The following is a 26,178-nucleotide window of genomic DNA, read 5'->3' on the forward strand; positions in this document are numbered from 1 at the left end:
GCCTTCTATCTTTTCAATCTTTCGAGCCTCAATATTTAAGCCCATCTAAAGATATAGCGGGCCTTCTCAACTTTCCACTCAACCCTCGTTAGACTGACTAATGGACTCTTCTCCAGTGCCGTGCCGGACAAGCTAATCTCTCTCCTTCCTCTTCTCGTTCCTTCTTTTCCTCCCCCGCTACTAGCCAACTAGATCTCTTCTCCTCCTCCAATGGCTTCTCGCCTCCTCCTCTCCTCCCGCCTCCGCTCCGCCCTCTCCCCCTTGTTCCTCCGCTCCACTTCCCATCTCCATCTCCATCTCCATCTCCACCCTCCTCCCCCAATGGCTTATTCTTCCCCTCTCCACCTCCTCCGCCGCGAATTCGCTACCTCCTCTACCCGCCGCCACCGCTCCGTCGACATCGGCGCTCGAGCTCGCCAGCTCCAGAACCGGCGGCTCTGGACCTACGCCCTAACCTTTAGCTGCGTTGCCGGCTTCATCGTGATCGTCCTTTCCAACTTCCAGGATCAGCTCGTCTTCTACATCACCCCCACTGACGCCCTCGCCCGCTTCAACTCCAACCCTTCTAGGAACCGGTTCCGCCTCGGCGGCCTCGTCCTCGAGGGCTCCGTCTCCCACCCTTCCTCTTCCTCCCCCGAGATGGAGTTCGTCGTCACTGATCTCATCACCGACATGCTTGTCAAGTACGAGGGGTCCCTCCCCGATCTCTTCCGCGAGGGCCACTCCGTCGTCGTCGAAGGTTTCGTTAGACCGTTCGACGAGGAGATTAGGAAGGGAGTGGGCTCGAAGGCCTCGGAAAAGGCGAGGAGCGGGGAGTGCTTCTTTAAGGCGACGGAGGTGCTTGCGAAGCACGACGAGAAGTATATGCCCAAGGAAGTGGCGGAGGCGCTTGAGAGGAACAAGAAGAAGATGGAGGAGTCTCATACTAACGCCCAGACCTAATTCAGGTTTATTTCAAGATTTTGGTACTTTGATTATTTATATGAGTTTCGTTTCTATTAAATTGAGGCGAAAGTTATAGTTTTGAAACCAATTGTGGGCAATCCATGGTGTTGTATTTTAGAACATCAGAAATTTTGGGTGGGAAATAATAGTGACGGATGACAACATTTTGCGTCCTTACAGATAGATGAATAAATTTGGTAAAATGAGATACATAACGTTATACTTTGCAGTATTTTAAATCAGATGATTGTATTCATCTTTTCTCAGATTCTTGAATTTATTTGATAAACAGATCAGAATCTATAATTGGTCATTATGTAATGTGATGCTTCATCATGCTCGAGAGATGTGACTATGTATTACGGATAGAAGTTCTGATCCATTAAGTTAATTTCTATATGATTGTATGCTACTGATTGTTATTGCCTTCACAGTTAATGCTATTATTATTCCTGTTATGTGCATTTACTTTCATGAATTGGATGTACTCTTGCTAGAAAAGATTTCTTCGCTTTGCATTCTTTTAGCCCTATTACTGTATCACTTTTCTTTGGTAGTTGATGAGAGTATGAACGTATGGCAGTAATGCGGTGTTTCCCTTTTCTCCGTTCTTACATGTCAACCTTTTACATCATGGAATTTCTTACTGTTTAGTCTATAAATCTTGACTAGTTTTGATATGCTTGTCTAAATGTCATTGGCTTGTTCCGGAAAATCTCGTTTTGACTGACAAAATCTTATTTTGACTGACCATATTCTTATGCAAAGATGTTAGAAGTTAGGAGGTATGTCAAAGTTCGCTTGAAAACAACTTGTCGTTTGAGTATTGAAAACGGAAACACTCGTGACTTGAGAAAATGATTGAATTTAAGAAGAAGATTTACATATATTTGAGTAGGTGGATCAAGTTTGTTGGATGTGGTGGAGATCAATAAGTTTGATGGTTTAGTTGAGCCATTCAGCTTTCAGTTATGCTGAGTATGCTGGTTAAGTTAGTATTATCCGATAAATTGAGGGATTTACCCTCCTTTTTCGTGATATCTACGATATTGGGTCACATTTAAGTTGGTTAAGAAATCCTCAACTTTTTTCTGCAGGGACTTCAGAGAAATATCTATCTTTTCTAAGAACAGAAGAACTCTTTACTGAAAATTGATTACCTTTGATTAAAATATTAAAACCTAAATCACCCCAAATAATTCCAATAACTTCTAAGTGATTCTAAACCTGAAAACTAAATCTACAAATCTGACAACAGAAAATTCCACTAAATATACAGCTTTGCAGCAGAAAATTCACTTGTTTCTTTGAAAGTTGAGTTTATTGTCACTTTTGGATTACCAAAGTCGAATCTCCAGGTCTAACAGCCCAAATTATATTATCTTTAAACCTAATAGTTCAGTTAAATATCAAATTGGATGCTAACTTGTGTCCAGATCAAATCACCTAATTGGTTTCTTTTCCTAATCTTTTTCATCTTTTTATCCACAAATCCCTCCTCTAGGTTTGTCCTACAGCCATATTGCTTCATCATGGTTTACCCTGGCAGAGGTAGGCTAAAATAGTACTTCTAACTATTATGAGACTTATACTTCTCCATCCATGTCCTGTTAAACTATCATGCAAATGAAGCCAATCTTCTCTTCTAATGTCTCTTTTCAGATATTAGTTTTTAAGAATCCTCATCAGAGTTTTGGTGCAGTATGATAATTATGACTTGACCATTTGAAAACTTGGCAGTTAAAATAGGCTTTAAACCCTGGTAGCTTTTGGTTACCACCAAAAGCAATGTCAGCAGTTGATAAAATTACTTCATGAAGTAGAATTTTCCTCTCAAGTCGAATGTTCCTACCCTTCAATCATCCTCTCTGACCACAAAATAAGTATGCACACGAGAGGCATCTAGGGGCCATTTGGTAACATGTGTTTCAAGATGCAACATCTAGAGAATTAAATGGAAAATTAATATAAACAGAAGTCTTATATCAGTCTTTTTTTTTCTTATTAAAGATTGAATTAATATGTTCTGACATCCAATATTATGCATGTGAGTCCATCGGAGCCCTTGAAAGGGATATATGGAATCCATAAATTAAAAACTGATATTTATATTTACATTTTATGTGTAAAAACAGTTTTTTTAAATACATGAAACCAAACAGCTCTCTAATGCTTCTCACTGTCATTTGTATTTCTTCCTCTGAATATGATTAGTGATTGGAGTTTCACATTATATTCTGAAATTGTCACAGCTATGTAGAGCAGTTACAGCCTTGCAGGTACGAATATTAAAAAGGAATTTTGTCGGTTGAGTTATGAAATCATCCTCTTAAGCTAATAAAATCCCAAAACTTTGTTTCTGGGAGGAATTGTGTTAGCCTATGCATGTGATCCATAAGAGTCAGACTTTTGGATTTCTGGTAGACCTCTAGCTATCTGTGTCTGAAGATTCTACGAAGGAAGCTAAATTCCATGAGCTTGTCTTCACCTGATCAAGCCTGACTTAGATATTTGCCATGTGCTATCTGTAATCTATATGTGTTACGGTCTCGTTGTTTTATGCGCTATTTCCAGATGAAAAGTTTTTTTTTGTGTGTGTGTTACTTAGACATCTGGTAGAGATTTCAACAGTCCAAATTTGAAGAATAATCCAGCATCAGGACCTTGGTAAAAACATAGATACAGTTTTACTATTCTTCTTTCATCAGTTCTTTATTTACGTAGATTCTGTTGCAATGTTTTCTAATGATTCATACTACTTTTCTTTTGGAAGTGTCGAGAGAAAACACATTATGTTGTTCAGTGCAGAATTAAATGATTCTACTCGTATAGTTTTTATTCTGTCCTCGTGCTTTTTTTCCAAGTTTTAAGTTAACCGAGTATATTAGCTCGATGATTGGTCCTATCAGCTTCATGATAGAGATGTTGATTCCTTGGTAAGTGTTGTGTTGCAGTTAATATTTGGTAAATTTTCTATTGCAGCGCAATAATTATTTTTTGAGATGGTTATCCAAGTAATATATTGAGAAGGCTATATATATATATATATATATTGAAAAAAACTTTCCATATTACTGTGCTCAGTGCGTCGCTCAGCAGTCAGATGGTGATTGGTGACGGACCTTATGCTGTTTTTAACTCTTGTGAAGTCTTAATGTTCGAATTATATTAAGCATTTACTGTTGCTAATAAGCTCGTAAGCAGGCAAACATTTATCAGCATGAATTTATTAGTTGATGGATTCTAGCCTTCTAGGGCTGCTTTGTTTCTTTTGGAATAAAAGTCATCTTCTCCGAGTTAAACATGAGTTTTTGACCAAAGTGGGCCTCCCCACAGTTATTTACCCAACTAGCTAGCTAACTCATTAAATTTAATACCAGAAAGTGTCACTTTGGACAGGTTATATTACCAAATGAAAAATGTTTTACCGTATTTTACATAAATTATAAAGCATAGAAAAGTCCAGCGTTTTATTCTTGATGTAAAACGCTAAATTTGTTAATATTGTATTGTTAGTTATAGAGAGAACTATTTTTTTATTTGTATTTATTAATTAATTAATAACTAGATATAATTAGAGAGATTATCATGTTATAATAGAATAAACTGTAATAATATTAAATTTAGATTTGTATAGGATAAATATAAATTATGTTTGTTTAATACTTTCCTTCTCAAATTACATACTAAAACACATACTTTTCGTTTTATATCTGAGATAAAATGTTGAAGTATTCAATGTTTTGCATCTTATACGAAACGCTAGAGAAATCAGATTTTCCTTTCGGTATACGTAGAACATGTTTAAAATAAATAAATAAATCCCTTTTATAAATAATTTAGATAAATAAATTTTTGTGAAGAGACCTAGTTTGGTCCCGAAAGAAAAAAACTCGTCAAACATAGCTGGGTCCAATATGAAACTAAATCTCCTCCGAGAAAAAGTATCCCAGAGAATAGAGAACCATCTGTTCATCATCCAATAAAAAATAAAAAGGAAAGGTAAGACGAAGACCATTCGCTCATTTATTATCCTATGTTTTGATAATAAAATAATAACAAATTACAAGTATAGAGCGGCTGATAGATTCCCCTTTAAAAATACTAGTGAGCATGTCGTGCCAAATCGAAAACATTACGTTCAAAATTTAACCACTCTGCTTCATCTCTACGCCAAACACGGATCACATGAAATCTCCAACCTCCTCCCCCCCGAGATTTAAAATATTATAAAAACATTTTACTTTTTATATACCAATTTACAAAAAAATTAATCAATTTCCTATACGACGTGTGGGACCCACACCTGTCGGTCTCTAGTCGCCATCTCCAGCTCACGAAGCATCGAACCGACAGCTACAGTGGGGCCCGCCCCCGTCACCCGTTACGAAGAAACCTCCGCCCTCTTCCGTGACACAGAGCCTCCGAGAATAACCGCAGCTCCGCTACCTCCACGTGTCGGTTCCCAGCTCGTACCTCCGGCGCCGCCTCCACGAGCGGTCGAGCTTCCCCTGGAGTTCCCTCGCCACGTGCCACGTGGCGTCACCCTCCTCGATCCGACGGTTGAACAGCAGCGCCCGCCTCTTTGCCGGGTCCCACAGGTTCCGCTGTATCGCGGAGAGGTTGGTCTCCGACACGTGGTCGAGCACCTCCTCGAGCCGCGCTACGTCACGCTCCGCCACGGTCAGCGATATCTCGGGCCAGCGGAGCGTCTCGGGGAACGGTAACCGGATGTCGTCCGCTATTATGACTGGCACGCACCCGAGCACCACCGACTCGACCAGTCGCGGGCTCCACGGGGCCCACCCCAAGGGGCACAAGCAGAACACCGAACGCGCGATCTCTGACCGGTAACCGGCGAAGCGCTTCCGCTTCAAATAAAATTTCGGGTTATCGCCGTAGCGCTCTAATATTTCGGTCCTCACCTTCCTGCACAATAATTAAATAATATAAAATTAAAGCTGTCGTGCGACCAAATAAGCCATTATAATAATCTACAATTATGGTGCTCCGCGGAGGAGGATAAGGAAACTTTACTTGCTGTAGAAGCGGCCGCTGATGTTCTTGGGGTGGACCTCCATCTTCCCCCGGAAGAAGGCCCAGATGTCGCGCTTCGCCTTCTCCGGCTCCGGGAACTCGCGCGCGACCTCCGGCGCCACGTACGGCGGGACGAGCACGTGATCCGCCTCCTGGCACACGTGCGGGCGGTTCACTCCGAACGTCTGTATCAGCACCGACTCCCTTATGAACTCCGGTATCCCGTCGGCGATCGCCACGTCCTCCTAAACAGATTATAGAAACGACCGCCCGTTATTTCTCACCTCAAAAGCTATGCTAAAATACTCCCGTCGTAGCAGATTGGTGCGTACCATGGGGTGGAAGCAGGCGCCGAAGTCGTGGGAGGCGACGAAGATGTGGTCGCGACCGCGCGACCGGTTCCAAAAGGGGAAACGCGAGGATACGAGGGAAACGGCGGAGGCGAGCAGGGGGCGCGCGTGGCGGAGCGAGGGGAAGCCATTCGGGGTGGAGAAGTTGCACGAGACGTAGGCGGGGACGAGGAAGAAGTCGGCGTCGTCGGGGTCGTCGGTGTCGATCCCTCCTCCCCGGCTCGCGAGGAGGGCCTCGTGGATCGCCACCTCGGCGGCGAAGAGGTGGGTCCCGCACCGCGGATCTGAGAGCCAGTCCCGATTAAATCGGGAGGGTAAATCGTAGACATAGATCCGAAGCGGGGAAGAGGGAGAGGTGGTCTCGGATAAGGCTCGCGAGGTGGCTTTGAGCTGGATGGAGGTCTTGAGAGGAAGTGGATGGGGGAAGAGGAAGTGGGAGGAGGAAGTGGTGCTGGAGAAGAAGAGGTAGATGGAGAGGAAGAACCATATCAGCCATTTGTAGTACTTTTTGAGCTTTTCCAGGTAGTGGTAATAACGGTGGTGGTGGTGATGGTGGTGGTGGAAGTGAGTTCTTCTTGGTAAAAGCTTCATGTGGGAAGTGGAGGAGGAGAAGGCTCTTGGGTGGTGAGGTGGTCTGGATTCAGGCATATTTGAGCTTAAAAGAACTGGAATAAATTAGGAATAAAGAGGAGGTTGAGGTGGGGTTTTCGAAAGGAGTAGATGAAAGTGGAGTGGAGATGAAGGGAATTCGAACGGGAAGTGGGATGTCGTTGTTTTCCCTTATTCTTACTCTTCTTTCTCTTTGTTGTCGGAGCTTTTAAGGGGGAGGAGGAAGAAAGAAAAAAGTGGGGGTGGAAGTGGATTAGTATTTATTCACATAATTACTGAGGGTTGTTGTAATGATGCAATTATTAGAGATAAAAAAAATAATGTTGTAGGTTTATTTAATATATATTAAGGATAAAGTGGGATTTCTTTCTAGAGTCTTCCCACAAGAGAGAGAGAGAGAGAGAGAGCTTTATAGACATTTTCTCATCCATCTGTTTGTAGTCAAGATTAATAATTAATCGTATAACTGTTTAATTAACCATTTTATCTCTTATATTTTACATCCTATTATTCGATACTTGGACTCAAAAGTAAGTTTTGCATTAAAACTATTTTCTTTTTAAAACGATAATTGTAAAAATTAAAACATAAAACAATTTAATGCGTGACTTGTGGGAGTTGCCTTTAACCAGTACAGTAATTGGTAGTTAGAACAAACGTCTTGTTTGAACATCACACTCCGCAAGGAATAAAAAGCTTCGAATATTGAGACAATAATTTTCAATTGGATTTATTAGTAGAGAGAAAGGGCAAATAAGAATATAATTAATTCATGTTGAGATAATATAGGTTACATGTCTCCCTACTGAGTTAGCTACAAAAGAGCATGAGCACTTCATTCATAAAATTTTGCTTTGAAATCTTCAATAAATGGCCTCATTTCATGTAGGCTTAGAGGCCTCTACAGTTAAGAGGGATATAGTTATTAGTTATTACGTGATGGTTAAGGTAAGAATGTCTGCCATTCTCTTTCATTGAATCTTCCACCAATATTAATGACTTATTTCCTACTATTAATAGTTAATTGTGGACCTATGCATCTTAAAAAACTATCTTATTTGCATAGATTTTATAGTCACCGGATGCTAAGTAATGGACTGTTTGGTGTTAAGAAAACATAAATACCCTTTATCCTCCTCTTGGCTGGGCTTGTGTACTTGTGTGCTATAGTTAGCAAAATTAATAAGGGCAAATCAGTCATTCAATTATTTGGGAAATAACTAAATTGTATAGTTAAGTTAAGAAATTTAATAAAAAGATCATAATGGAGGCTTAGATGCAATAAGATGTGATTTGAAATGTATACAAAAATCCCAGAACAACAATAAAAATAACTATACAAACTCTAAATTACTTATACTAATAACAACTCACGAGTAACTTGAGCATGGTTATCCCTATAGTTACTCGGATTAAGAAGTTTAATTTCATTGGGCTGTGCTTAATGACAACTCTAATGTTAAATTTTATGTCTAAAATATTTATAACCTTGGGTATGTTAATGTTTATTGAGCTATAATTTTTAATTATTATCAACGGGTCGGGCTTAATGGAGTTGGGCCCGACCCGACCTGACCCGAAGAATGCGCAGGGGTCGGCCCAGGAGAGGAAGCGAAGCGTGCGTGCCACGTGACATTTGGTTCTCGCCAGCGCGAGATATTTTTTAGGAGCTTTCCAAATAATATATCGTTCTCGTTCTCCGCCTCCCTAGACGAGAACGCACTAAATATCCAAACGCTTTTCCTCCACGGGAAACACGTGCTAGCTACGTGGCACAACAGGATCCGTTGGATCCACGGGATTCTCGCGATCCCAAATAAACGAGAGGCGCATAGTTTTTATGGTACACTAGCGGATTCAAGAACCTCTATTTATACAAAAAAAAAGTACCGAAAAGTATCTCCATTTACTATATCCTCTCCATTTGAGATATTCTCTGGAGCTATGAACTGCCTTCAGAATCTCTCCAAGTGAGTAGAAATCTTTCTCTCCCTTCTTATTATTTTTGGATTCTCTTTTCAGTTTCTTTGGCCATTTTTTTTTCATCTTGATCCGATTTTGAACAGAGAACTCTTGGTTCTGGGTTCGAGATCCTCTCTCATGCCTTTGGATGCATCCAAGAATCGTTCGAGGAGGCCTCCGGCGTTGAATTTGGTGATTTCTCGATCCAGATCGTGTCGTCGTTTTCTTGGCTCTTTTGTTTGGAGGATATTGGATAATCTGAATTTGATTTTTTTTTCCCTCTCGTTGTTTCCGCAGGGGATGGTTCGTGGAGGTCGTCGGGCGAATGTGGTCACGAATGTAAGTTACCTGTTTTGGGAAATGCTCGCTTCTTGGAGAATAAGTTTATTGGATATGCGTTCTATGATCGTGTTTTGTAGAGATGGTAGAGAATTTATGTTTTCCCACTAAAATCTTTTCAAGATTTTCTTGTTTTCTTTCTTATTTCGATCAAGAGACTCTTGTTTTCTTTCTTATTGCTAGATTATGTATCTTAGCTTTGCTGCCTTTAGTCTGTTTCACATATGATATTGATATGACATTATAGGCCATTGAATTACTAAAATTGTGATAAGATATGTTTGCATGTTTAACTAAGGTATAAAATATATGTTAATTGACTACCGTCTTTTACTGCTAGATGACATGGATTGATTTTTCTAGGCATACCCTGGCTCTGTTTCCAATACTGAGAAGAGTAGTTCTCAGGAAGATGATGCAAAATCCGAAACATATAGCACTGATATGACACAAGCTATGGGTGCAGGTAAGTTATATATATTTCGTGTTCTCTGCTGACTATATAAAGCTATGGTTATAATTAACAATGTCGGACTCGATTTAAGCGGTCATAGCTGGAAGAATATTTCCAGTCCTCTTTTTCCTGTGAACTAATTGTAAATTATATCTTTTGCAAAAATATGGTCCAGTCTTGACATATAGACATGAACTTGGAATGAACTACAATTTTATACGGCCAGACTTGATTGTGGGCTCCTGTTTGCAGGTTTTCTTCTTGTCTCCCAAAAAATTAATTATCTTTATTCCTCCTTTTTTAACTATTTGATTTGACATCTTCTGATTACAGACCCCGTTAGATGTCGACAAACTCCGGAAGATAGGAGTGAAAACAATTTTCTGCTTGCAACAAAACCCAGACCTTGAGTATCCTGGTTGATAATGAGAAGAAACTTTGCTTGAATTTCCTTTTAACATTTTTCTGGTAAAATACTTAAGAACCACTAGAGAACACTTTATGTGTCTGTATCCGTAGCTCTCTTCCTGCTTCAAGTACATCAATGTCTCTCACAGTAACAAAATATCTACTTATGTGCTGCATCCTTCACTAGAATCTTCAGATACTTTGGAGTTGACATTGGTGCCATTCAAGAGCATGCCCTGAAATGTGATGACATTGATCACTATCGTGCAGAAATCAGGTAAGCAAAGGGACCTATTTATATTGACTGATAAGTACATCTATGATGCGCGGGATAATATCATCAAATTATGATAAAATATGTTCTTTTATGTTGAAAATTATATTTAATAAATATCTAGATCATTATCTTTTAGTGGGACAATTGGCCTGATTTCCTGCTATAGTATGCGTTAGGACAAGAAACCCCAGTTCATATTCTTAAGTAGCTGCTTCTTAAGTTGACCTGAGTGTTACGGTGTTACCCTAAGAGTTTTGATGGGCAGTATTATATGCTCAGACATAAAAAAAAAATATCACTATTCTTATAAACTAGAGTTGAGTTATGTAGTTTGGAAATGCATGCACATTTCTAGAGAGTCTGACGTGTGTAATTAATTATTGTAATCGAGTTACTCTACCATTTACTTACATCCTTTTTCAATTTGTTTGTGCATCTTAAAGCTTTAGTGTGCATGAACAATTTTTTAAATTAAGCCTTTAGTATGCAGTCTGATGTTCTAATCGAAGACATATCAGGGATTTTGATGTATTTGATTTGAGGATGAGGCTTCCTGCAGTGGTTAGCAAATTGCACAAGGTTATAAATCGCAATGGTGGGGTTACTTACATACATTGCACTGCTGGACTTGGAAGAGCTCCTGCTGTTGCGGTATGGTTTATAGATGATGCAAAACATTATTATTTGTTAATGCTGCTGTGTATATCTTTTGATCTCCGAATATGATAGATATGCCGAGTTTACAGGATAAGTAGATAGATTTCTTTTGCTTTGTTAGCATTTTCTGAGGTACTGTTCAGCTCCTTGTAAATTGTGAAAATGAGCGAGAACAAATCTGGAGTTTGCGAAACTCAAGACTATTTTTTTTTTCGGTATGACAATGTCATGTGTAGAGTGCTATTCTGGTCAACTTCTACCATACAATGATTAAACAATGGCTATGACCTTTCTCATACTGTGTATATATTTTAAGTGGGAACGGCCCGCTTTATCACACGTCTTACTATCTGAAACTTTTTCTGGTATTATGTAAGGATTATTGTTGTTATCCTGTTGATGTTGACTATGACATCGAAGATTTGTTCCATCTCTACTTTGTTAATATGTTTCGCAAATTCCAGCTTGCATATATGTTTTGGGTTCAAGGCTATAAACTTGGTGAAGCAAATCAATTACTACAGGTACCCTTCATATTTTCTTTGAGGAAATATTGTAGACCAGTAGATTCAAGTTAAAATGTAAATATCTTCCCTACATTGCTTTCTATATCCTATATGATTTCAATCCTCCTGAATTTGGAAAATACTTGACCTTGAATTTGAAGTATACTTACGGTCACTATATTCTAATTCCATACCAGAACTTAGTTTAGCTTATCTTTTGTATCGAACTGATTCAGACAAATTCATAAATAATATATTACGTCCTTTATGATTGTGGAGAGAAACCTTTCTGTGTTTTGACTTAAGATTTTGGTGCTCTATATAGAGTAAGCGGGCTTGTTTTCCTAAACTGGAAGCCATTAAGAGTGCAACTGCTGATATTGTAAGTTCCTTTATCTTCTAAAGTTACTTTCTGAGTTAAATATTGCTTCCCTGAATTTCTGTCAGCCTACCTCTGTAGTTTGGGTATGTTCAACGAATCTCTTTATATGACAAGTTATCATGGGAAGCCATAAGATGGACTCTGTTGTCAATCTTCATTGCCCTGTTTTGTTGTTTAGCTCACAGGTCCATCCAAGGATCCTATCACTTTAAGGTGGAAAGATGATAATTGTTCCTCGGTAGAAGTGTCTGGGCTTGACATTGGATGGTGGCAGGTAACTTCTTTAGAATGTTCAGGAATTATTCAGACTCTCTACCTTCATTTTCTTTCTTTTTTATTTCTTGTTTGAAGAAAGGCCATAGCTTTGTTTCATTAGAAATTTAAAACATAGGGTATTATCAAAACTAATAAGAGCCATTAGCTGGAGACAGAAGAGTATCAAAATTACAGCCCTTTCACAGTATATGAAGGAAAGCTCTCTCACTTGGACTCCCCAAATTAGTACCTGTGTTCATACTTCGCAGGTCTTTTTCGTGACAGAATTGTATGTGAATGGTTATTTATGACAACCACTTTCCAGTTTTCAGATGATGGCAACATATACTTGCTTTCTTTTTGCTTATAATGACTCTAATGAATGGAAATATTGAGGATCAGTTAGTCTCGAAGTTTGAATCTTTGAATTGCAATGATAGTTACCTTGTTGCCTATAATTAGTAGCAAGGATCATAAAGGAGGTGTGATGGGGAATTCAGCAGGAAGGAGCACTAGTTGTATCTTCTTCTTTGCTTCTGTTTGGGGTGAGGGGACGTGGAATAAATTTGTTCACTGCTAGAGAAGAAAGAGAGATGGACAGTCAGGTTGCATTTCAAGGGACTAATTGATATTCACACAAGGGACATATAATAGGTGAAGCAACAAATACTATGTTTTCCTTGACATTTGATTCTGATGGAAAACCCTGAAGGAACACTTTGCTAGCTATTTGTTCAAAATTATGATCATCAATTGTAATTATTCTTTTTCTTGTGTACTTAGTTGTAATTTTGATAAGTTGGAAGAATGAAGATACTAGCTGATATTGAGGTTCATTTTTCCGCAAAACATAAACTTCAGTTGCACTTAAGATGTGTATATACTTGAGTATGTTTTTAATATCTGCACTTAAGATTGTATATACCTATGTAAGTTTTTAATATGTGCAGAGTATACCTTTGACATATGATAAGAAGCAAGGAGTCTGGACTCTCGAGAGGAACTTGCCTGTGAGTACTCTGATCTTGTGTTGATGAACATCTTAACTTCTGAAGGCTTTTATACTTTTTAACCGTTCATGTTGTATCCTTCCTAATCTTTTATGATGGTATACCTGCAGGATATTAACAAAAGTTGAGTGATTTGGCCACCTAAATGACAAAGCAAAGCTTTAATTTCTGCCCATATTAGTCTAGATATGCTTAATTAGTTATTTGCTCGTTTGACTTTCTGAATCCTATTTAAAGGCTGATTTCCGTTATCTGCATGTCAATGGTTATTGGAGCAAATCGAATAATAGGTACTTTATAACTCTTCATGTTCTGAAGCCCGAAGTGCAAGCATGAAGATTTTGATTCCTAGTGATGGACAGAGTACAGTCTATCTTATCTTTAGTAAATTTCATGCTATATTGTTCAATCGCATTTCACAGGAAGGGTGGTATGAGTACAAGTATATAGTTGATGGTAAATGGACATTGAACAAGGATGAACTAGTGACAAGCCCAAACAGCGATGGCCATGTAAACAACTATATCCAAGTATGTTACTCCGCCCTGAAGTAGGTTAGTTTTAGTAGAATGGTAGGGTGTTGTTAAAATTTTCATTCTTCTTGCAGGTTTTCAGTAGTGATACAAGTGCTGAGACAAGAGAACTGCGGAACAGATTAACTGGTGAAGATGTTGATCTTACAAAGGAGGAGAGACAGATGATTAGAGAATTCTTAGAACAACACAGTGGGTAACAAAGGTTAGTTCTACACTTCTACTTTGATGCTGTAGGTGGTTACTAGATAATTTGTTCGGTAAATGATTAAGCGTTTTATCTTTAAAGGTATGGTCAGAAATGGACGTTAGTGGACGAATATGGCTGGCGATCGCATTTATTCAACATCAGAGGAAGATGGAATGATCAGCCATTTTTCAGAAGCAGACTCTTGCCGAGGATCCTGTGGAACATTGTATATAGATACTGCAATCCTTTTAGTAGTCCAAATAAGAAGAGCCTTGCGGCATTTCTTTCTGGCAGAAAACAAGGGGAACGTCGCCTTTATATTTTATAATTTATCTCATAAACACATCTACAGCCATAGCTGATATTTAAGTACAGGAGAAAAACGTAGACTTTAATCTTGTTCTGATATTTATACTTTTTTGAGAAAAAATTGTTCTGGTATATAAATATTGGAAGACAGGATATCTACAAATGTTGTAGATATTGGTTCTCTCAAAATTTTGCAGACTAGGCATATCTAAGCATCTGTTGGAAGGTTGGACAAAAGACTACTAACACCCTCCCCTTAAAGCCAAATGGCAAACCATCCTAAAAGGGCAAAATCCCAATAACTTTTGACAAAATCAGGGTCATTGGGGGTTTGTTATCGGACCCTTTGCCTAGTTAAGGTCAAAAGGTCCTAATAAGAGATGATTATGAATTCAAATGTCTAAAATAATCCGACGTGAACAGATGATTTAACTGATACAAGCAACCCTCCAAATCCTAATTAAATTAAAATAAAGTGCCATACGCATTTTTGCTCAGATTAAAGAAGAGAAAATGAGTTGTAGTTAATATTTGCTGGTCGTTGCTTGGGAATATTTGATATTTATATATATCCTGGCTACGGCTCAAGAGAAAAATAAAATTAATGGAATACACGTCCATAGAAGTCGTCTTCACGTCCTCCCTCTTACCTCCCTATAAAACTCAAACATCTACCGCACCCGTAGAAGACGAACTCATTGCTTGAGAGAGAGAGAGAGAGATGGAGAGGTGCTCGATCCTGGCTCTGCTATCCGCCGCAGTACTCATCATGAGTTGCCTCGGCGTGGAAGGATGGTCGAGCTACAACACGGAGGTCTTCCAGGTCGGAGGGAAGGTGATGTGTCAGGATTGCTCCAAGGACTGGAACCAGTGGGCACACGGCGCCGTCCCTATCCAAGGTACGTTTAATATATATAATATACCTGTTTTAATATATATTTACATAGTTTAAACTAGTATTATCGATTTATTCAACAATTAAAAAACAAGTTGTGTCACTTTGCAAAATTAACATTATTTTGTGAACAGGAAGCAAGGTGGCCGTCACGTGCATGGACGCGCGCGCTCGGGTTGTGTACCACACGAGCGACCTCGCGGACGCCGAGGGCGAGTTCGACTTGTCGGTGACGAAGAACGTAGACGGCATCGAGATCGACCCCGAGCACTGCACCGTGCGGCTCGTCTCCTCCGGCAGCGCCACTTGCAATCTCATGACCGACTTCGGGGGCGGCAAGTCCGGCGTCTCGCTCCACCGCCCCACCCAGGTGTACCCCGGCGTGATCAAGTACACCGTGGGCCCTTTTTACTTTACTACCCCTCAGTGTGATTTGCCCGACAATGGGCCCCAGTAGAACTGGATGACGTGTTCTTGTACTATATATATATTTTTTATTTTTTATTTTTTTTTTTAATTTCTCTTGTTGTTGTTGATGGAGGGAGGGAGTACTTGTGTTGTCTATAAGAGGTATTATGTGTTTTTTTTTTTTCCTTTTTTTTACTTCAGTTTTAATATATTGTCAATCTTCCAGTAATTAAGAGTAAGAGTACTTATTAGAGGTTTCAACATGGTGTGTGTATAGATAAATATTCTCATCAATGATTGATTCAAGTGGTTTAAAGGAATTAAGCAAGAAGGGAACACACACTTAAAAAGATCTTTGGCCATATATCTTTCCAACACCACTTAAAACTCTGTAAAGAAAATATAAGTTTAGTTTGATAAGTTTTGAGGGCTTTTATAATTTAATTTGGTGACTTAGTATATATAATTTATATAGTTGATATATTTTATTATAATCAAGTCCACATATTAAAATATATTATTTATAAATTATAAAATTAAATATAATTAAATTACAAACCTCCTTATATTTCAAAAAGAAGCCCAAGGACTAGTGAGTTATAGCAGCTATTTTTCTGGCATAGTTGGTTAATTTAACAATAAGAAAGCTTTAGCAGGTCCATCAAACTTAGTTGATAAGGAAGAAGCCCAAAGACTGAATGGAACAATTAATCTAATCTCTGGTCCATTAAAATAACTCTTGACGTCTATTTCCTTCCGGAGCTGCAGCTAATACTAATCATGGCTCATCGCAACATTCCTCTGTTTACTTATTAAAAATATAATACTATATGCGTTTATTCCGGATTACACCCTTTTTATTATTTTCAATTCAACTCCCGTATTTAATTAAATACCAAAAAGCTACCTAAATCACCTTTCATTTGTTGCCATTCGATTTCTCAGAAAAAACCCCAAATGTATTTTTAATTTAAAAGTAGAGAAAAATAAAGTGCAAAAGAAACCATTTCTCATCGCCTTCCATCATCTATGACGACGCTTGGCTAAATCAGGACTGTCCAATGAATACACCCAAACGCGTATATAGATAAATATGTCGTATTTTTTTATACGTTACAATAGAAAGAGCCAGATCTCAGGAGTCAGGAGTCACGTTAAGTAAAAAATGATAACAATTAACAACGCTAATACAATAATACGAGAATATAATAAATTAGATAAAATAACCTTCCACCAATAAAGACGCCCCAAAGAATAAAGACGGTTGTTAATCCAAATCAAGAAACTCTTATTAGAGCTTAATACTCGCTACTCGCCACTCTCTCTCTCTCTACTATTCTACTTCTCTGGCGCTATCACACTTCTCCACTCTCTGTGTCTGATGCATTAATCTCCAATTGTAATCGCTGATCTCTTCTCTCTCTCTCTTTCTCTCTCTCTCGTCTCCTGCGCCTCCTCGAGCTTGGCTGTTGAATCAAGAAGGCGATGTTTCCGGGAGTCTCGAGGAGGGGAACCCACCCCGATGTCCTCAGGCTCCCGACCGACGCCGGCGGCGCCCCCCGGATTGCGGATCGCGCCGGAGGAAGGCAGAGGAGGGAGGGCAGGAAGGCCATACAATGCCGGCGATCGCACTGCATCTACGGGGGCCTCGGCCTCGCTGTCGCCGCAGTGTTTGTCCTCGGAATCTGGCAGCAGCGATCCATGTCTATTGCCGGCGGCGATTTGTCCGGTCATGATGAGGTGTCGCGTGGAGCCCGCCGGCCGTCGGGGAGCGTGCTGCGGTTTGTTCCGCCCTCGGTTTTGGGGCGGTTCGAGCAGTGGGAAGGGCTCGAGCGGGAGAGATCCGAGCGGGGGAGCCTCGGAATCCGACCGCCGAGGTTGGCGCTCGTGAGTGATGCTTGATCTTTTTACTTTTTCTTTAGCTTCGAGATTCAATATATTCTTGATCTCGAAAATTAGCTTTTGGCTTCGAGATTTGATGTTTGAGTTCGGTTCTGTATCCCTTTGCTCACTGTTAGGTTTGGCTGGAAGGAGTTCATTAGTTTTTGCTTTGGTGGAATCTTGTTGCAAATAAATTATTAATTGAGCTAATTGTGATGGCTACAAAAAATACTTTACTTCTTCGTTCGTTTTGATTCCTGTTCCTTTTATTAAATTCTCTTTGTTGCCAAGTACTTCCGCTGAAATCCTTCTGAAGGCATCTTTTAATGACCATAAAAGGGAGATAATTTAGTTCTTGGACATTGTTTAGCAAAATTGTTTCTAATCTACATCGTGTAAACCCATTAGACATGCCCCCATCATATAAGAAGCTCTAGTGGGTAAGTTCATGCTAACTCTGTTTTACATTAGGAAGTTATACTCTGGGAAGGCATGAATCAAGTATTACAACATTTAATTGGACCTTTTCTCTTTCCAGATAGCACTGAAGAATGATCTTCGCATTTATCTTGTTCATCAAATTCTTAGATTGACTTTAAGATCATTCTAATGACTCATTGTCAAGTTTGATTGCTAGATGCCGTCTCAAATAGTGACTAATTGGTTTACAGTTGGTCCATAAATATTTCCTTTTTGAGGACTCATTTTACAGGCACGAAAGTAATGCTTTTATGCTGAAATTCCCATCACTATTTCCTTTTAGAGTTTGGGTTTCATTCGTCTATGATTTTAACCTCAAGATGTCTTAATTCTCCTTTTCTCCTTTTCTCCTTTTGTACTATAGTATGATTTCTGAACTTTGACTTGGCGTGATGCTCTTATTATTACAGATTATAGGAACTATGGGTATAGATCCACAATCTTTGATGCTTTTAACTCTGGCAAAAAGTCTTACTGAGCTGGGATATCAGTTTACGGTGAGTTACTCTATATGTTCTTCAGAGAACTGTCTCATTGGTGTGGTAGAATATCATGCATGAGAACCTTCTGTCAGTTTACTCTGTATGTTCCCTGGTCCTTGTAATAGAATTCAGTGGCATATATCTTTCAATGTTCTAGAACATATCTTGCAATAGGAAATTTATGCATAAATTTGATTTCAGTATTAACATGTCAGAATTTGTTTATCTGCTTACGATTGAGGTCTTATTTCTATTCTTCTAGATACCTGAAATTGATCCATTAGTAGAGTAGACATATTCTAAAAGTTAATGATTTATACACCTCTAGACTTGTTTCCTTGGAAGATTTCTAAAGTAGGAATTTTCTGGGCCTTGGTTGTGTAAAATAATTGATTATAATTTATCATGTTTCCATTTAACATGCTGTTTAATCATTTTTTGTTTGAACACCTTACTGTTTGTATGATTTGTAAATTGATTATTAAGCAGGTTTACACAGTAGAGGATGGAGGGGCTAGTTACTTGTGGGTAGATGCTGGTCATGAACTATACTTTATAAGCTCGGAGAATTCTTGTTCTATTGACTGGTCAAAGTGAGTTTTGTACATTTAGGGGGTGACTTATGTAAATAAATATTTTAATGGTCATATTTTATTGAAGAGTTACTATTCCTGTATGCATTGGAAACTGCCTCCTTCATAATAATTTTCCCTTATTTTTTTGTGTCACTAGTTATGAAGGTGTAATTCTGAGTTCTCTTGAAGGAAAAGGAATTATTTCAAGGTACACAATTGTTCTTTTAACCCATCTAGTTGTCTTGAACTGTCAAAAGTTTGTCAAACCAAGGATCACATGCTTTATAAATTCTAGTCAATGAATTTGACATTTTTAGTATTGTTATTATTATTGTCTTAAACTTTGAAGCTCAATGGCTTCTAAAGAGATTGAGAACAACTAGCATCAAACATAATTTTAATGGAGATTAATTCCAAATATGAGCTTGATCAATGATGTTGACATAAAGCAGATCATAAAAATATGTACATTATCTCACATAAATATAATTGCACGTGAATAACTTTTTGAAATACCTCCACACCCTTGATATTTGTGAAGATTCTTGATAGAATATTCTTGCCAAAAGGTTGGATTATTTGTATGTAATACCTCGTTCATAAAAACAGGAGGTCCAATTTTAGCCTTCCTAGATGCCCACGTCACAATTTCTGGTAGGTTTAAACTTCAAATAAGGTTAGTTGAATACCAATGGTCTATTTGATAAGTGACAGTAGAGTTATATTAATAGCATCTAGTGGAAAGGCAACCTAATTACAAAAGAACCTTCACTGAAAACCAGTGGTCACTTGGAGCTTTTAAATACTTGCCACAAACATGTTTTCTGCAAATTAAAGAAGTTTTATAGTTCTCAGTTTACCTTCTAGTGATCAAATATTCAAAACTTTCATAGAAGTTTCTTTTCAACCTATGCATCCCATGCGCGATCGTGAAAGATTCTTCAGATTCACTTTCTTCAAATCAAACAAAATATACACTGCCAACTGCCAATCCTCCTGTTTTTCACCTTAGCCTTCAATCATGTATGTAAATTTCTGCTCCTCCTTCCTAGTTAATCCACAACTTCTGGAAGATGACCAAGATCAAAGCTAAAGCCCTTTGACAGGGGCACAATGAAGCAGAATGTGAAACACTAGACTCCATCACTTATTCGTCTTTATTTATTTATTTCTTCAATTTATAAATCACTAGAATTTAATGCTACACGATACACACTTAGGGCTGTCAAAATAATTGAGCCAGCTTGAGCTTGGCTTGATAAGGCTTAATTAAGCTCAGTTCGAAAAGAGCCGAGTCAAGCTTGATCTTCAAAATAGGTCATATCTTTTCTAAATATATGGATCTTTCTATTAATTTATATTTTTATAGTTAAATTGTCCTATTTTAGGCTTGATTCAAGTCTATATCAAGCTTGATCATGCTTGAAATTAGGCTTGAATTGATTAAGGCTTAAAATTGTTTACTGATCAGTTCGTTTAGACTTGAGCTCAAAATTGGTTTGAATTGAAATAATTTTAATTCAAGTTTGATCACAAATCTAGGCTTGAAATTTTTTTCAATTCAAGTTTAATTAGAGCTTGGTTCGACTACACCCTTGTACACACTACACAGACACAAAAAACCTTTTAGGTGCACTTTCCCACAGTATCTTCCATGGAAAAGGCAAGGTTGGACTACAGTCTTTATTTTTTTTACTGCGGTCATAGTTTAAACGAGGCCAAAATATCTTAACTCTAAAGTCTATACTTGGAATGCAACCTCTTTGAGTCAACGAAGAAACCTCTCTATCCATATGTATGTTGTTGTTTTCATTTTGTGGAACATGGAATACTATTGTAGATATTTCCCTATTTCTCAAAAATTTAAAGTATTCAAAGATCTTCATTGTAAACATCAGATTAACTGTTACCTATTGTAATTCCGGCCGTTAAAATATGCTCTGGAATTTTACTTCAGGTCCTTCTAATTCTCTTATGTTGAAATAATACTTTTAGAATTCCGCTGTGGAGATTTTGCCTTCTGTATCATGTTTTTAGATGCTTGGTTTCCTATCTGTTAAAGGTGCCTGAGGATGCCTGTGACTAAAGTTTATTTGCAACTGTAGAATAGATAACTCACATGTCCAACTAAGGAAATGCAACTACAAATTGAATTATGCCACTTGTATTGTATTTCCTTGACAATGTGTTTTGGTTTTTATTTCGGCTTCAAAGATGTGTATTTATGTTTGTGTTGTTTTCACCATTCAATGCGTATACTGTAACTCAGCAATTTTAGACTATATTCAGTCTTATGCAGGAGCCTTTCACATCTGTTCCACTGGTCTGGCTTATTCATGAAGATATTCTTGGGAAGCGTCTTAACCATTACACTGACCAGGGCTTGCAAGACCTTATTAGTCAATGGAGAAGTGCTTTTAGTAGAGCTGATGTTATTGTGTTTCCAGATTTTTCTCTTCCTGTATGAATCCTGTTCTCTTCCATTTTCTGTTGCTGCAAGATTTGACTAAATAAAAGAAGTGAATATAGATTCTTTGACTGACTGATCATTTCATTCTCAGTTGCTGTATTCCTCAATTGATACTGGAAATTTTATGGTTATTCCGGGATCTCCAGCAGACATCTGGGCAAGTAAAAGCTATATTTCGTCTCATCAACAAGATCATCTTCGGAAAAATTACAGATTTAGCGAAGAAGACCTTATTATTCTAGTAATTGGTAGCTATTTCTTCTACGATGAATTACCATGGGATTTTGCGGCAGCCTTGCATGCCTTAGTGCCACAAATTCTGAAATTTGCAAGAGGAAAGGATTTACGAGTACAGTTTGTCTTTCTATGTGGGAATTCTACAGATGCTTATGGCTCCGCTTTTCAGGTAATTATTATTTGATGATACTTCTCTTTTCAGGTAATAACCCTTATTAGCGTTTGTTTTTGAATGTTGAGCTATCTGGATTGTTGTAATACAGCTGTATTCCAGTACCATTGATGAATCCAGCAATATGGTTAGCTATTGTATGGTCATTCTGTCTGCTTTAATATTCCTCATCATTATTACCTTGTGCTTGCCTGGCCAAACTCTTATGGTAATTCTTCAAATAGTCAATTTTATGTTCTCATGATATGAACTGCAGTTCCTCCTCTGTCTAGTGACACCTTTTCTTTTTTTCTCTTCGTTGTAGCTGCAACTGAGTAGCTCTTCAGTAGGCATTTATGAACTGTAATCTGTAGTGTTGATTGTGATAACCATGGTTCTTCTTCTTTATCCTCACATAGTAAAATGGTGTAATTACTAATTAGTATTTATTAAGATTATTTTTTCTTTTTCTCTTGAGATGTTTTTTAGTCATAGTAGATTTTACTTAGTAATGAAAGTGTAACAATTAAGTATTCGTGCAAATGGCGTTGCAATTCCTGTCATATGCTATTCTAGTAGCCAATGACTGAATTCATACTTCTGTGCTGTTGCTTAGGAACTTGCTACACATATGGGATTTCCTAATGGTCTTGTAAGGCACTACTCTATGGAGCATGATGTAAACAGCTTGTTATTGATGGCCAATATTGTTCTTTATGGTTCCTTCCAAGAGGAACCTACTTTTCCTCCCTTATTATTGCGGGCCATGTCCTTTGAAATTCCCATTATCGCTCCAAATCTGACTGTAATAATGAGATATGTAAGCTTTCTTTTTCAGCTTCTTCTTGTTTGTTGATACTATTCACTGCTTAAGTCATTTCCTTTCTAATACAAGTTCCGGGTTGCAGGTGAGAGACAGGGTTCATGGCTTCCTTTTTCATCCTAGTGACTCAAACACATTAGCTAGAGCTCTCTCACTTGTAATAGAAGAAAAGAAGTTGTCTGACCTAGCTCGTGTTGTTGCTTCCCAGGCTAAAATATTATCAGAGAACATGCTAGCATATGATTGTATTGCTTCTCATGCAAAGCTTCTTGAAAATGTAATTCAATTTGCATCAGATGTGAAGCTGCCAGCTTCTGTTTCTCAAATCAAACAAAATAGCTGGTTATGGGATTTGTTTGATAAGAAAACCAGAGAGGAATATGGTGATAAGCAAACTGACGAATACCATAATAATCACTCCAGAATTGTGGATCTGCTTGAGGCGCAATTTGCTGAAATTACCCACAAGGAGAAATCAGATGTTGGAAATGACACTTCCGTATATGACTACCCTACACAGTTGGATTGGGATGACCTAAGTGAAATGGAAATTTCTGAGGACATTGAAAGGCGAGAAATGCAGGAGGTAAGTTGTTTGCTTGTTTTAGTGTGGCTACCATTTTCTTGAATCTTCGTTGCTTGCGAGGATTTTTATTGCAGTTGATGATTCTAATTTTCTGGATCAATTGTAGCTTGAGGAAAGGATGGAGAAAACTTCAGGATCATGGGAGGATGTATATCGGAATGCTCGTAAAGCGGAAAAGCTGAAATTTGAAGGAAATGAACGTGATGAAGGTGAATTAGAGAGGACTGGACAGCAAGTGTGCATCTATGAAATCTACAGTGGAGAGGGGGCCTGGCCATTTCTTCACCACGGTTCTATGTACCGTGGAATCACTCTTGTATGTTTCTGTGATTTGGTTAGCTTTCACTGCATCCTTTTTCTTTTGATATAGTCATATTTTGCAGTGTCTTAGTCAACTTACTATTTACTTACAGGCCATTCTGGAAGTATCACCTGATTTCAGAATCATCTGCTTTTCTTTTTCTTTCTTATGATACATTTTTCTAATCCATCATGTGATGTAATACTCATGCATTTCTTTCCCTTAATCATGTTTGCGTAATAACTGAAGTGGTATAGTTTCATCCCAGATACTGCTATGCAGATCTTTTGCCATTCCTACAATAAAGACTTCATTTAATGTTTATCTATGCATCCTATTGTGTACCCATATTATGTGCTATTTAATCATTCTCACATACCTACTTCAGTCCAAGAGAGCCAGAAGATCGAGGACCGACGACATAGATGCAGTTAGCCGGCTTCATATCTTAAATGAGACATATTACAAGGACCTTTTTTGCGAGTTTGGGTCCATGTTTGCAGTAGCTAACAGGGTGGATAGCATACACAAGTTACCATGGATTGGGTTTCAGTCATGGCATGCTGCTGGAAGGAAGGTAAAACATATTCTGAGATTCACCATTGGTTTTTCACTTCAATTAATTGACCCAGTTTGCAGCCTGTGAATGAAAGCTCACCTTGTATGCATTTAGTAGTATTTTTTCTTCTAGGCTTTGTAAAGATACTTATTCTCTTTTACATTTATTTTATTTGCTTAAATGGGTATTTTACAAAAAAACAACATGGTGATTGGAGATCTACTGACAATATTTTCCCTCAATTAGGTTTCTTTGTCTAAAAGAGCTGAAGAAGCCTTAGAGGAGTCTATTCTGGCAGAAAATAAAGGAGATGTTGTCTACTATTGGGTGCCCATGGTTATGGATCAGAAGGACGTTGGAGGAAATATAAATCTTGACTTCTGGTCAATGTGTGATCATCAAAATGCTGGTCGTTGCAGGTGCAGTTGCTACAAAACTTATGAAAATCATTACACTCTCTGATCTCTGTTTCTGATCAGCAAAGTTAAAAGCAACACTTGTGCATCAAAAGAAAATTTTTGTTTTTCCTGCCCCTTATGCATCGTTCTTTTACAGCATTTTACTCCATTTAATGATGTGATTGCCCCTAATAGTTGGGGAAATTTGTTGTTTTGCACATTTATGCAATCTTCTGTAGGTTCTCTTAAGTCTAAACAATTTCTGTAAAGAAATATCTGCTGTTATACCCATACTTCGCTCGCAAATATTTATCTAGCCATATCCATATCAACTGCTGTTTATGTTTGACTGTTTAACAATCTTCTGTAGTGCCTTATTTGAGGATGCATTCAGATTGATGTATGAGCTGCCTGATCACATGGCAGTCCTGCCACCAATGCCTGGTAATGGTGATTATTGGTCTATTCTTCATAGCTGGGTAATGCCAACTCCATCATTTCTAGAGTTCGTGATGTTCTCAAGGTAAATTCTATGGTATAGAATTAAAAATTCTATGGTATTGCCAATTTTTTGGCTTTACACTTATTCTCCCATGTTTCAGGATGTTTGTCGATTCACTTGATAGCTTGAGCCACAATTACAGCAGTCCTGCTGCATGCTTGCTGGGATCATCAAAGCTAGAGGTTGCTAATTTTCTCTACAATGTCATTTTCATTTCTGATAATGTAATATTAGAGCCACCTTATTTTTTTTAATTGTGACCCCAGAAAAAACACTGCTACTGTCGAATATTGGAAGTCCTTGTCAACGTTTGGGCTTATCACAGTGCCAGGAAGATGGTCTACCTTGATCCGATCTCTGGAGAGCTCAGTGAGCAGCATCCTGTCGTGCATAGAGAAATGTGGGTGAAATACTTTAACTTCACTTTACTGAAGAGCATGGATGAGGATCTGGCGGAGGATGCAGATGATGGCATGCATTCTGGTGGCCCATGGTTGTGGCCTTTAACTGGTGAAGTGCATTGGCAAGGGATCTTTGAGAGGGAGAGAGAAGAAAGGTATAGGCAAAAGATGGACAAAAAGAGGAAGACCAAGGAGAAGCTGTTAGAAAGGCATAAATTTGGGTACAAACAGAAAGCACTGGGACAAAAAGAGAAATCACGATAGTATCAGTATCAGTGATTTACTTTCTGATTATCTTTTCTCGAAGGTCAAAAGGATTCATGAACTTTGGGGGTTGTTCGCTTCACAAGAATTACCGGAAGATGACATCCATGGTGTGAATATACTCTTTTCATTCCCTTGATTTCTTCTCCAAAGGAGTTGACTATCTGAAGAGCAAGCAGCATAGATTTATATTCTTTTATTGATTTCCCCTATTGTTGCTGACTGGAAGGTTAGGAATAGAACTTTTTTCCACTGATTGATATTTCTTCTTACTATATGCCAAAATGAACTCTTGTAGCTCATGGGTAGTTGTAACATTTGAGCCGGGCCCTGTAAATTGAGAAGGTAAAGGAAAGTTTTTCAGTATAAATGCCCTTATAAGTAGGGTTATCATCTTTAACTGTATTCTTTTTCTTGCAAATGTAAGGATTTGCACCGGTATTTCTTTTCTTTACGTAGTATTTTCCTTCTAACTTGAGAGTTAGACGACAGTCACACTTATATGTTTATCTCAATTTTAGTCTCCTCGAATGGTTTGCAAA

The 26,178-nt window shown here is 38.2% G+C and overlaps 5 protein-coding genes across 7 annotated transcripts; 4 read left to right on the top strand and 1 right to left on the bottom strand.

Moving 5' to 3' along the window:
• Positions 1-92: 92 nt before the first annotated feature.
• LOC140793289 (cytochrome c-type biogenesis protein CcmE homolog, mitochondrial) lies at positions 93-1,357 on the top strand. The gene has a single exon (XM_073144680.1). The coding sequence runs from the start codon at positions 211-213 to the stop codon at positions 940-942; it is 732 nt and encodes a 243-aa protein (XP_073000781.1). The 5' UTR covers positions 93-210; the 3' UTR covers positions 943-1,357.
• A 3,591-nt stretch (positions 1,358-4,948) lies between these two features.
• LOC140793433 (probable glucuronosyltransferase Os03g0107900) lies at positions 4,949-7,253 on the bottom strand. The gene is made up of 3 exons (XM_073144910.1): positions 6,315-7,253; positions 5,983-6,227; positions 4,949-5,874 (listed from the first exon to the last, which is right to left on the bottom strand). Exons 1-3 carry the CDS (start codon positions 6,978-6,980, stop codon positions 5,391-5,393), a joined length of 1,395 nt encoding a protein of 464 aa, XP_073001011.1. The 5' UTR covers positions 6,981-7,253; the 3' UTR covers positions 4,949-5,390.
• A 1,539-nt stretch (positions 7,254-8,792) lies between these two features.
• On the top strand, positions 8,793-14,412 carry LOC140793403 (phosphoglucan phosphatase DSP4, amyloplastic). Of its 3 annotated transcripts, XR_012109954.1 has the most exons (16): positions 8,802-8,911; positions 9,008-9,095; positions 9,201-9,242; positions 9,606-9,708; positions 9,872-9,948; positions 10,030-10,106; positions 10,301-10,381; positions 10,900-11,032; positions 11,503-11,562; positions 11,870-11,926; positions 12,105-12,200; positions 13,132-13,191; positions 13,302-13,481; positions 13,614-13,721; positions 13,799-13,929; positions 14,014-14,412. XR_012109954.1 is itself a non-coding variant. In XM_073144868.1 (15 exons), exons 1-14 carry the CDS (start codon positions 8,886-8,888, stop codon positions 13,922-13,924), a joined length of 1,134 nt encoding a protein of 377 aa, XP_073000969.1. In that variant the 5' UTR covers positions 8,793-8,885; the 3' UTR covers positions 13,925-13,929; positions 14,014-14,412. The 3 variants fall into 3 exon arrangements, 2 of the variants coding, with proteins under 2 accessions (XP_073000969.1, XP_073000970.1); XM_073144868.1 differs by lacking the exon at positions 13,302-13,481 and having other exon boundaries at positions 8,793-8,911; XM_073144869.1 differs by lacking the exon at positions 13,302-13,481 and having other exon boundaries at positions 8,840-8,911; positions 9,583-9,708.
• A 481-nt stretch (positions 14,413-14,893) lies between these two features.
• Positions 14,894-15,752, top strand: LOC140793404 (pistil-specific extensin-like protein). Its single transcript, XM_073144870.1, has 2 exons — positions 14,894-15,122; positions 15,253-15,752. Exons 1-2 carry the CDS (start codon positions 14,945-14,947, stop codon positions 15,573-15,575), a joined length of 501 nt encoding a protein of 166 aa, XP_073000971.1. The 5' UTR covers positions 14,894-14,944; the 3' UTR covers positions 15,576-15,752.
• A 1,099-nt stretch (positions 15,753-16,851) lies between these two features.
• Positions 16,852-26,036, top strand: LOC140794247 (uncharacterized). The gene is made up of 14 exons (XM_073146189.1): positions 16,852-17,413; positions 18,298-18,384; positions 18,859-18,962; positions 19,102-19,152; positions 21,234-21,405; positions 21,506-21,820; positions 22,419-22,622; positions 22,711-23,211; positions 23,318-23,527; positions 23,901-24,089; positions 24,318-24,490; positions 24,840-24,992; positions 25,072-25,153; positions 25,238-26,036. Exons 1-14 carry the CDS (start codon positions 17,012-17,014, stop codon positions 25,634-25,636), a joined length of 3,042 nt encoding a protein of 1,013 aa, XP_073002290.1. The 5' UTR covers positions 16,852-17,011; the 3' UTR covers positions 25,637-26,036.
• The last annotated feature ends 142 nt before the right edge of the window (positions 26,037-26,178 follow it).

This window comes from Typha latifolia, chromosome 8 (genome assembly GCF_019914945.1).
Source record: "Typha latifolia isolate L0001 chromosome 8, TyphaL0001v2, whole genome shotgun sequence".
NCBI lineage: Eukaryota > Viridiplantae > Streptophyta > Magnoliopsida > Poales > Typhaceae > Typha > Typha latifolia.

Excerpts from the sequence above, each read along its gene's own strand:
- LOC140793403 (XM_073144868.1), top strand. The coding sequence starts at position 8,886 with ATGAACTGCCTTCAGAATCTCTCCAA. Across the intron at positions 10,107-10,300 it reads CAACAAAACCCAGACCTTGA|ATACTTTGGAGTTGACATTG; the intron begins GTATCCTGGTTG and ends TAGAATCTTCAG. Across the intron at positions 10,382-10,899 it reads CACTATCGTGCAGAAATCAG|GGATTTTGATGTATTTGATT; the intron begins GTAAGCAAAGGG and ends AAGACATATCAG.
- LOC140793289 (XM_073144680.1), top strand. The coding sequence starts at position 211 with ATGGCTTCTCGCCTCCTCCTCTCCTCCCGCCTCCGCTCCGCCCTCTCC.
- LOC140794247 (XM_073146189.1), top strand. The coding sequence starts at position 17,012 with ATGTTTCCGGGAGTCTCGAGGAGGGGAACCCACCCCGATGTCCTCAGG. Across the intron at positions 21,821-22,418 it reads CTTATGGCTCCGCTTTTCAG|GAACTTGCTACACATATGGG; the intron begins GTAATTATTATT and ends GCTGTTGCTTAG. Across the intron at positions 23,212-23,317 it reads AAAGGCGAGAAATGCAGGAG|CTTGAGGAAAGGATGGAGAA; the intron begins GTAAGTTGTTTG and ends GATCAATTGTAG.
- LOC140793433 (XM_073144910.1), bottom strand. The coding sequence starts at position 6,980 with ATGCCTGAATCCAGACCACCTCACCACCCAAGAGCCTTCTCCTCCTCC. Across the intron at positions 6,228-6,314 it reads GCGCCTGCTTCCACCCCATG|GAGGACGTGGCGATCGCCGA; the intron begins GTACGCACCAAT and ends TAATCTGTTTAG. Across the intron at positions 5,875-5,982 it reads AGCGGCCGCTTCTACAGCAA|GAAGGTGAGGACCGAAATAT; the intron begins GTAAAGTTTCCT and ends ATTATTGTGCAG.
- LOC140793404 (XM_073144870.1), top strand. The coding sequence starts at position 14,945 with ATGGAGAGGTGCTCGATCCTGGCTCTGCTATCCGCCGCAGTACTCATC. Across the intron at positions 15,123-15,252 it reads CGGCGCCGTCCCTATCCAAG|GAAGCAAGGTGGCCGTCACG; the intron begins GTACGTTTAATA and ends TTTTGTGAACAG.